General features: G+C 39.2%; 1 protein-coding gene across 1 annotated transcript in view; it reads right to left on the reverse strand.

The window, feature by feature from the left end:
• The window catches only part of LOC121389000, a 51,003-nt gene extending 39,535 nt beyond the window's left edge, over window positions 1–11,468 (reverse strand). The window contains exon 1 of the mRNA XM_041520588.1: window positions 11,069–11,468. Coding sequence (XP_041376522.1) covers window positions 11,069–11,159 — 91 coding nt within the window. The 5' untranslated portion in view covers window positions 11,160–11,468. The remainder of the gene's footprint in view (window positions 1–11,068) is intronic.
• Between the last annotated feature and the right edge of the window lie 222 nt (window positions 11,469–11,690).

Genomic DNA, 11,690 nt, shown 5'->3' on the forward strand with positions numbered 1-11,690 from the left:
GTATTGGTAATACTAAGAGAAGTAGTAGTAGCCACAGTATTGGTAATACTAAGAGAAGTAGTAGTAGCCCAGTATTGGTAATACTAAGAGAAGTAGTAGTAGCCACAGTATTGGTAATACTAAGAGAAGTAGTAGTAGCACCAGTATTGGTAATACTAAGAGAAGTAGTAGTAGCACCAGTATTGGTAATACTAAGAGTAGCACCAGTATTGGTAATACTAAGAGAAGTAGTAGTAGCACCAGTATTGGTAATACTAAGAGAAGTAGTAGTAGCCACAGTATTGGTAATACTAAGAGAAGTAGTAGTAGCCACAGTATTGGTAATACTAAGAGAAGTAGTAGTAGCACCAGTATTGGTAATACTAAGAGAAGTAGTACCAGCAGTAGTACTAAGAGAAGTAGTAGTAGCACCAGTATTGGTAATACTAAGAGAAGTAGTAGTAGCACCAGTATTGGTAATACTAAGAGAAGTAGTAGTAGCACCAGTATTGGTAATACTAAGAGAAGTAGTAGTAGCCACAGTATTGGTAATACTAAGAGAAGTAGTAGTAGCACCAGTATTGGTAATACTAAGAGAAGTAGTAGTAGCACCAGTATTGGTAATACTAAGAGAAGTAGTAGTAGCCACAGTATTGGTAATACTAAGAGAAGTAGTAATAGCAGCAGATGTAGTGCTAATTGTGTGATGTATCATTGTGTTTTGTTCTCCAAATTCACAAACTATTTTTGTCATTAATACGAATTGTGTTCTTGTATAATTTTTTGTTCATTTTAATTACCAACTCCAAAAAGACGAAGCTTTGTGAGTTAATGTGTTGCCATAACGCTAGAAAGTCATCTGTGCTCCGTATATTGCGAGTGCAGTCAGAGTATATATATATATATGGAATACTTCCGAGAATCCATTAGCTAAATAAAGTGCAGCACACGCAAACACAGCGGGGATCATTTCAATTACTTAATGTGTAAATGGCCAAAGCCACGTGAACGTGGCACATAAAACATCACCTTCCATTCCCCAGATAACATAGCTGCCAGTTGTAAGGTATGGCATGTGCGAAATATTAGATAATCTACAGTATATGTAAAGGAACATGATCGTGAGAGCTTAGTTGTATTCAGGGGGAGGGGGCGAGAGGGGTTGGGGAGATGCCCCCGGTAACCCCTTTCTGTTTTAGTTTAATATTAGTGCAAAGAACCATTCCTTATTTTATGCAATGTATTAAAGGAGCAGACCCTAGTTTTTTAGCCTGTGAAAATGGACAGTAAGTTTAGTTAATGTACACACTTGCAAAACATTTGGATAATGTCATAAAACAGAAAAGCTGAAGTTTGTGATGTTTAAAACTGAAAATATCGTCTAAAAATAGACAAGAGCCTGTCTCCATAATCGTTACTTCTCAGACGAACGTGCTTTTTTAGAATTATGAAAAATACATTTTGGGTTATTACCAAAACCTGGATGATCAGAACCACTTCAGGTTTACGTAAATGAATATTCTAAAAAAAAATAAAAAAATGTAAGTACTCCTAATTTAAATTATTGAAACGGCTTTGATAGTGAAAAATATGTCGTAGTGTTTAAAAACTAGGGTCTGTCCCTTTAAATAAAGTAATAAAATCCTAAATTTCATTCTCTGTGCCTTAAATGTTACTCCCCCCTCCCACCCCTAGCTCAAATAACTCTTTGGACATTCATTGTGAACTACTAGACTGGCAGTCTCTAAATAGATTATAATAAAACTAGTAACTTACTGAATGGGTGTTTTTCATATTGGTCTAGTTATAGGTCCGAGAACAGTTTTATTGGCCCGGGGCTGGCTGTATTGTCCTGAGACAAAAAAAAAGAGAGTAAAGTTTGTTTTATTTAACGACGCCACTAGAGCACATTGATTTTTATCTTATCATCGGCTATTGGACGTCAAACATATGGTCATTCTGACATATTTCTTTAGAGGAAACCCGCTTCCGCCACATAAGCTACTCTTTTCGATAAGCAGAAATGGGTCTTTTATATGCATTTTCCCACAGACAGGACAGCATATACCACGACCTTTGATGAATCAGTTGTTTACCATTGGTTGGAACGGAAAATAGCCCAAACTGCAAATGGGTCTACTGAGAAGGATACCGGCCTCGGTGGCGTCGTGGCAGGCCTTCGGTCTACAGGCTGGTAGGTACTGGGTTCGGATCCCAGTCGAGGCATGGGATTTTTAATCCAGATACCGACTCCAAACCCTGAGTGAGTGCTCCCCAAGGCTCAATGGGTAGGTGTAAACTGGTTCAACAAAGGCCATGGTTTGTGCTATCCTGCCTGTGGGAAGCGCAAATAAAAGATCCCTTGCTGCCTGTCGAAAAAAGAGTAGCCTATTTGGCGACAGCGGGTTTCCTCTTCAAAACAGTGTCAAAATGACCATATGTTTGACGTCCAATAGCCGATGATAAGATAAAAAAAATCAATGTGCTCTAGTGGCGTCGTTAAATAAAACAAACTTTACTTTACTGAGATGGATCGATCCGATGACCGACCGCTTCACAGGCGGACACGCTACTGCTTGAGCTACATCCCGCTCCCTGTCCTGAGACAACGTCGAGGACTGATACAGCCGGTTGGAGGCCAGCACAACTGCCTGGGGACTAGGTCATTGTCAAGCCAATGCAAAAACACTCATTTAATAATAGTTTTGTTCATCAACTTTCACTAGAATGGTGACGATGGCATTTGTAAAAAGGAATAATGAATTAATCAGGTTATGGGCTTTTAAAATAATATTTTGACAAAGCCAGCCTCAGGATGTTTTTAAGACCAAATAATACAAAACTGTGCGTGTGTGCGTGCGAGTTGTAAAAGCACTAATGCGGGATTTACGTTTTAAATGGAGCATAATCATTATATTTTGTAATAGCACTAATGTGAAATTTTACTATCTAATAGAGCATAACCATTACATTTTGTAATGGCACTTTCTAAAAGTTGCACATTTATAGTACAACTGCCAAATATACCGGACGTAAACCTCATGAGCCTGGTTGTTAAAAACATAGGTTAAATTATTAACCCTGGGTTAGTCTAAATTTGTTTTAAATTATCTTTGCACAAAGAGTAAATAAACTTTAGATTTGATTACGTGTGGATACCTTTCAAGTTGTTCTAAATCAAGTGTCAACATTATGTCTTAAATTGTTATTTGTACTCATTCAATCTTTGGTTTTGAAAACATCTGTTAAAGGCATACTGTCACGGATTTAAGGGTGTATACTATCAAATCAAATCCCATAGACGACAATAGTAACACATGTGGCTAAAACTCCTACCTGCAACGTATCAATCGACATAAACACCACGGATATAAATGCTACCACCCCTCACCCTTAAAGTGAATAATCACAAAAATGTGGGTGTCAAGCTGCTCATTTCTGAGATAACAGGTAGCGTCTATGACTACCCTAGTTCCGCACAAAATTTGAGTACTTTTTTTTACAGGTACCCCATACATGTTCCAAGCACAAGGCTACTTGACACAGTGGTACTAGATGAAATAAAATTGCATACATTTTTAGCCCAGATGAAACTTTTTTTTTTACAACCAACACACTCACATTTATAACCAATCGCAGTACTTGTGGTGTTCACTTCTCTATCAAAAGTTGGGTGCACCTCGAACTTTTACCCAGCCGGAAGTTATTTGGTTTAGTACTACCTTAAGAACCTTATATCTCAAAACAATAATAATAAATGAAAATTACATTAATTTTTGGAAATCAAATCAGGCTATTTTATTTCCTTAACTGAACCATGATGGAGTGAAATCCATGTCAACCCCTTTGGCAATATTAGTTTTTGAATTATGGACCATTGCCATAATTCAATTATTTTTACAAAATATCATTAATAAGTGGGGTATGGTGCTTACGTAGATGGTTGAATAAAGTACCTTTAGGGACAAATCAAATATTTTGTATTACTTTGTTAGGCCATTTAATAGGTTAATGGTATGTGACAATATGCCTTTAAGCACTGATTAAGCTAACGCAACGCTTGAACAACCGGCCCCTGTATAATAGGGATATTCTATTGGCCCTGCTGTATGACGTATTAGATACAGCGGTTATGTATTAGTGATGGTTCTGCTATGTGCGTTTCATTCTTTTGTTGCGTGTTCTGATCATATAGCAATTATTACAGTTACTCGTTTCATGTTTCATGCTATTCTATGTTTCCGTGTGATCTTTTCTTCGCTGTCTCATTGGGAAGTAATGAAACAACTAAAATTGAAAGCAGTTTAATTGAATCACCAAACCGCCGTGTAATCGATTAAGTTTTTAAAACGTGTGCCACAATCGAAATGTGGAAATAACCCAAGCACTCTATAGAATGTCAATTATATACATATTTTACTCAATATTTATTCAGTTACTGAACTGGAATAGCGGCAATCCTTTGTAACTGTTTATCCGCAAGATATACAACCATGCACCTTTAGATGACAGCACCAGCAGAACGTAACAGTCATGCATATTGAATGTGACTGGCATCATGGTAAAGGTTATCAGACGAGAAATCACTGCCTGGTTAAATAGAATCAACACAGCATTGTATTACATGCTTCAATCTCACGTAAACATAATGCATAATAGAAACACAAACTGTATAAACATGCGTGGTACAGCTGATCGTATTAGTCCGTGGGCAGGAGCCGAAACTGGTATCACCTGGGCGGGCAGAATCTCAATCTAATTAAAATTAGCGCCACTATTACATGTGGATCTAACAGCACCCCGTTGGAGCTCATGTCCAGTTGACCTTTCATTCGACCAATCAAAACCGTACTTGGAAAATCATGCCAGTGATTTGAAAAGAATTTGAAAACATTCGGGATTATGCCGAGGGTATTCGAAATGATTCGGGTGAATTACGAAGTATGCCGGAAACTAATTTCAATATAAATTTTTATATAAAATTCGTTTCAAGACGAAAACAAAAAAAACGTGATGGTATAGCCATAAAATCTGTTTATACTAGTATACAATCCAGAGTTTATTACTGCACTTTTCCCCCTGTTTTTTATTGTTGAAATAGACCAACAAGTTCGCCTATTGCACAAATAGTCTCGCCCAATATTTTTAGAATATGTATACTCCCGAAATGTCACCTGGACATGGCAGTCCACGCAATGCTGTTAGATCTACTGGTAGACCAGTAGAGTTAAGTTTAATGAGATTGGCAGAATCTCATGGTGGTTTTTTTTTTTTTAAATAGCCCTATGCCTGTATTTAATACATTAGTATGATAGACCATAGTGAGGCGAGGACAAATTCTTGTACAATATTTTGGGGTAGGGATATTAAACAAAATAAACAATAAAAAACCCATAATACCTCAACTTCGACTTTCAAGAAAAATTGCATTTCTCTGCCGGACTAATAAATAAAAAAAACCTCTCAAAATCATCAACACCAAAAACCCTACTTAAAATAACGAAACAACAAAACGAAACGAAACTAAACCATAACAAAAACAAACTAACGAAAGAAAGAAATATTTTATTTAACGACGCAATTAACACATTTTATTTACGGTTATATGGCGTCAGACATATGGTTAGGACCACACAGATTTTGAGAGGAAACCCGCTGTCGCCACTACATGGGCTACTCTTTCCGATTAGCAGTAAGGGATCTTTTATTTGCGCTTCCCACAGGCAGGATAGCACAAACCATGGCCTTTGTTGAACCAGTTATGGATCACTGGTCGGTGCAAGAGGTTTACACCTACCCACTGAGCTTTGCGGAGCACTCACTCAGGGTTTGGAGTCGGTATCTGGATTAAAAATTCCATGCCTCGACTGGGATCCGAACCCAGTACCTACCAGCCTGTAGACCGATGGCCTAACCACTACGCCACCGAGGCCGGTCGCTCTCAGCATTACACTTATAATACAAATACTGATTACTCAACTGAGTCATGCCCGTTTCGAAAACCGTGCTTCAAATCTAAATCGTACTCAAAAGTCAAATCAAATTACAAAATGTTTCAAGCGACATAGTCTAATATAGATTGGTCATGGATGTCCGAGAAAAACCCAAAATCAAAGTTAGATGTGAAAAAGAAAATCTCAAACGATTTGCCACGTATCTCTCTGTATTCATTAAAGTTCCATGAAACCTGTTGCTGACACGCTTACTAAGTTATTTGAAAGACCCGCTTTATGTTCATTTCCATTAATTTTAACGTGCTTTTCGTGCTTATATCTAGTTAAGGTTCACGCCCGCTGTCCTGGATCATGGGCGTAGGCTGGGGGGGTTCGGGGGGTTCGGACGAACCCCCCCGCTGAAGCAAATGGTCCGCTTTCAGAAGTAAAATATTACTATTTTTTTTTTTTTTTTTTTTTTTTAATTATTATTAAATTTTGTTTAACACAGTGCTGTATATGGCTCTATATTCATATAGGCGTCCATGCGTGCCCGTCGCTTGTTATTACATAGTTTTATTTTGTTATAAAATAATGTAGTACACCGAGCTCATGTTAAGCTTTCGAAATGTATGGTCATCAACAAGGATATGACGTCAGACGTTGACGAAAATATGATCCAAAGACATAGAAGCCTGGTGATTTCGAATTCCAAACGTAAGTACTTGCAAATGACACAGCCCAACTACATGTACCTATATGCACTAGTAGCGGCAGTATACTTATTTCAGTTGTTTTCCAGCCTAATTTTGTTTTGTTCAAAGGATAAGGAACATACACACTCGTTTTCAATATTTGATGCGCAAGCCAAAAATTAAAGCCGCATTATCGCCCAACCATACTATCCAAAGACATCTTATCTGCTCAGTGGTGTAGGAAGGTGATTTCCAAACGTAAGTAGGCCTACTTGCAACAGATATTCCCCCAACTATCAATATGCACTTAGACTAGTAGATATAGTATACTTATTTCAGTTGTTTTCCGGCCTAATAAATTGTTTTGTTCAAAGGATAAGGAACATACATGTAGCACTCTATTTTGAATATGTGACACGCAAGCCAAAATTAAAGTCGCATATCGCCTAACCATGTTATCCAAAGACAGTGCTCCACAACTAGTTAACGAAGGTCATGGTATGTGTTATCCTGTCTGTGGGATGTGCATACAAAAGAGCCCTTGCTGCTAATCGGAAAGAGTAGCCTATGTGTAAACATAATTATGGTCCTTGACCATATGTCCGACGCCATATAACCGTAAATAAAATGTGTTTAGTGTGTCATTAAATAAAACATCGGCAGTGTCGTACCGGATATACGTTTTTTCATTGGTTCGTATCGATAATTTGATGTAATTTTAGTAAGCGACGCCAGCTTCTCTGATAGCACAGTGCATTTTACTTCATAAACATGTTGGTAATAAATAAAATACCGCACTCGTTTCACTAGATATCATTAATTTTAGAAAACTCATGAACTTCCCAAAGTATCTGACCTCACTTTCGTTCGGTTAGATACCTTTGGGAACTTCATTCGTTTCGTAAAAATGATATCTAGGGAAAACCTGTTTAGTACTCTCTTGCTCACTCTCTTTTCCCCCATCTCCCTCTATCTCATGCATACGTGTCCACACACACACACACACACATACACACTTGACATTGACAACTTACCTTAAGCTTAAAATGTCCAGTACTCATGGCGACTGTCATTTTAGAGTAGGCCTACACGATAGGTTTTATTAGCGAACAAACAAGAGCTTTTTAAAATAATTTTTGTGGTCATATTTTACTGTAGGAAACATGCTAACAATGTAACTTTAAATAAAACAGTAGAGCTAGTGTTGTTGCCTAGTTAGGCCTCGCATTATTGATAATATATACTGTAGTTCAACTCGAACCTTTGATCGTTGTACTCCGTTTTGAATTACGTATGCAACTTTCTATTCCAATCCAATACAATGGAATAAATGAAAGTATAACTTAGTGTGGTTTTAAATTGTTTGCAGCAAACATTCGAGATGGGCAGGCCAGAGAAAAGAAAACAGGAACTGAAAATGCATCCAAGAGATGTCAATCCCTGGATAAATTCTTTAACAATAAACGACCACGACCAAGAGAAGGGCAAACCCAACAGGCACCACGAGAAGAACGCCCGACTCCTGACGAAAAAAGTAATCCATCAGAATCGCCATCAGGGTCTGCTAGCGAAGGATACAAAGAAGAATCCCAAACCAAGACACCTACTGCAACAATTAACGATATTGGACATATCATTACTGCAACAATGTCAGTACTAGATATTAAAAAAGCAATTGAAGGACTCTCTGATGGAGAAAAATATACACTAATCAAACACCATAGCCAGCCGTCCGAAACATATACATTTCCTATAATATATGTTGGTGGCTGTAACCGCAGTTTTAAACTCAGCTGGTTGAAGGAATATCAATGGTTAGTTTATAGCCAAAAACTCGATGGTGCCTTTTGCATCATGTGTTCACTTTTCTGTATGAATCGAGAAGGGAAAGGGCAATTTGTCAATCGGCCATTTATAAATTGGCAAAAGAAGTCCGAAAAGTGCAAAAGCCACGAAAGCAACGAGTACCACCAAGAGGCAATGCAAATTGCAGACACGTTCATCAAAAGTATTGAAAATCCTAATGCCACTATTCCAATTTTGATGGAAAACAATAGGTCAAAGAACATTGACAAAAAACCGAGAAATACTTCGATGCATTGCAGAAGCAATTGTGTATTGTGGCAAGCAAGGTATAGCATTACGTGGGAAGAACGAACACTTGGAGGATGAGAAAACAAACCCGGGAAATTTTCTCTCCTTGATCAAGGTACTGGCTAGGTATTGCTCAACCTTACATGAACATTTAATGGAGCCACAAATGAAATGTGTCACTTACTTGTCACCACAAACACAAAATGAGTTACTCGATGTTATAGGCAATCACATAATTCTCGGTGACCTTGTCCAAGAGATAAAGACAGCACAGTTCTATAGTATCATGGCGGATGAGGTGACATCTCATAACACTGAACAGCTGGCTCTGTGCGTCCGCTTCGTGGATTCAGATGAAAATATTAGGGAGGAGTTCATACAATTTTCAAAAGTGATTCGCACCACGGGTGAATATCTGGCCAATGAGATCATTCACATACTGGAAAACCTTGGTATACCATTGAAAGATATGCGTGGTCAAGGATATGATGGGGCGAGTAACATGTCATCTGGTCGAGTTGGCGTCCAGGCTAAAATCCGAGAGCATGCTCCATTAGCAACATATGTGCACTGTAGTGGCCATTGCTTAAATCTGGTTATAAGTCACGCCTGTAACATACCAGAAGTGCGTAACATGATCGACAAACTTAAGAACTGTTGCCTTTTTTTTCCGAAATAGCCCAAAGAGAAATGAACTTCTTGAGTTGATTACAGCGATTAAAGTCGAGAACCAAACAAGGAGAAAAACTTTAATTGATCTCTGTCGGACCCGATGGGCGGAGTGCCAAAATGCCTACCAACACTTTTACCAGTGCTATTTCTTTATTGTTGATGCCCTACAGGTGATCGGCTACAAGATGCATCTTGAAGAATACAATGGTCTACATGAAGGTTTTGCAGAATTGTATTGGGATTGGAAAACACAGACCCGCAGTGATGCGCAGCAGTTGCTCACTGGTATAACAAGTTTTGGCTTTATATAGTTTTCCTCACAGTCTACCAATATCTCTCACATCTTTCTGGACTTACTGTTCAGCTCCAAAGCTCCTCTCTGGATATTATTCATGCATATAATGCCGTGAACGATATTAAAGATATCTACAAGAAAGAGCGCCATGACGTTGACAGTAATTTCGAATCTGTAATTTTCAAACAGGCAGAGAGAATGGCAGCAAAAGTGGGTGTTGAGCCCAATAAGCCAAGGGTCAGTGGGAGACAGATATACCGTGCCAATAATGCTGCAAGTAGTACTGTACTGGAACACTACAAACTGAACTTGGCAATTCCTTTCTTGGATCATGTGTGTGAAAATTAAATAAGTTTTCTGGACTGGCTAAAACTGCAATTTCACTGCTAGGACTAGTACCATCTATACTTTGTGAAAACAACATGTCGATTGACGAAATCCTACGTATGTACAACGAGGATCTCCCATCACCCGAGGTGACCGACCTAGAATTGAAACGTTGGAAAATGCGATATGAAAATGTGTCACCTGAGAGGAGACCTTCTACTCCAGCTGCTGCGTTGAAGGATTGTGATGGAACCCATTTTCCTAACATAAAAACTCTTCTCAGGATCGCATGTACTATTCCAGCAACCTCCTGTGAGTGCGAACGAAGTGCAAGTTCATTAAGGCGTTTACATTCATATGCGAGGGCAACGATGGGGCAAGAACGCCTGTCTGCATTGGCACTCTTGCACATTCATTACGATAAGGAGATTGATCTTGACCGTGTCGTGAACGTGTTTGTACAATGTCATCCAAGGCGTCTTGAACTCTCATCGATAATTAAACCATAAACCAGTTACGATCTAGTAAGTGGAATTTCTGTGGTTTGTTGTTCGTTTGTATTGTTTCTTTGGGTTTTTTAAAATATATAATTGTAATATATATATATATGTATACGTTGTGTGTGTGTATGTGTGTGTGTGTGTGTGTGTGTGTGTGTGTGTGTGTGTATGTGTGTGTGTGTGTGAACAAGGGTCCACTTGGTTCATATCCGAACCCCCCCATGACCAGGTCACGCTACGCCCCTGTGGATAAACCCCTTAGTTATCTGGCTGTCTGTTAAGAATAGGAGTCGGAATAAATGGTTAGTGGTTAGTGGTTAGCGAAACCGAATCTGTATAGTGACCCCTAAACTCAGTCGTAGAACAAAAGTCGCAATCCATTACCTACGAGCCTTAGAGCGGGTGGCTAGACCACTCCGCCATCGCAGTCGTAAAGCAAAAGTCGCAATCCATTACCTACGAACCTTAGAGCGAATGGCTTGGTTACTCCGCCACTAGAGACGGTGAATATATCGATCTGCAAAAGATAGGGTTATTAAAATTGAAAAAAAAAAACCTGCTTTAAATACTTACAACTCTGGGTTGACTTGCCTCTGACGGACGTCGTCAGATAAAGCACAAAGAAGACGTACGCAGGTAAAAGCAGCGTGGTGGTTCTATCCATTAGTCCATCACTGCTCCAGGCCCGAGACAACCTACGAAATGAGATCCGTGTATTGAGGCATGGTCACCTGCGAACGCTCGCAAGCCCGCACGCCGCTACTACTACACCGACACCTGTTACACCATGGAGCGCACGAAACGTCCAATCAGCCAGCTGGGATTTTCAATAACAGCTGGTCCTTTTTTATAATATATCCCAACAAGTACGATGAACATAATAACAGCGCTCCGACACCCATTCGATTAGACAACCGAGAGTGTTCATACCTCATTAGCGGAGATTAAAAAAACGCGCAGTTCCAAAAGTGTCGTCTGGTGATTTCCTGGTCGACGTCTGCGCGTCCACGGTGGATGTGTCGCCCGCTATATACCTATCCAAACCTATCTGCTACTGGGAATTTTCTGTCATTATTAATTTAATATGACACACGCGTTTCAGCCAATAGCCGCCATCGAGTGGTCGGAGATGTGATTAAATGCACGCCGATCTAGTCATGTGTGTGCGAGGTGATCGCTCTATCACACAAATTAG

Source organism: Gigantopelta aegis, chromosome 14 (genome assembly GCF_016097555.1).
Source record: "Gigantopelta aegis isolate Gae_Host chromosome 14, Gae_host_genome, whole genome shotgun sequence".
NCBI classification, from domain to species: domain Eukaryota; kingdom Metazoa; phylum Mollusca; class Gastropoda; order Neomphalida; family Peltospiridae; genus Gigantopelta; species Gigantopelta aegis.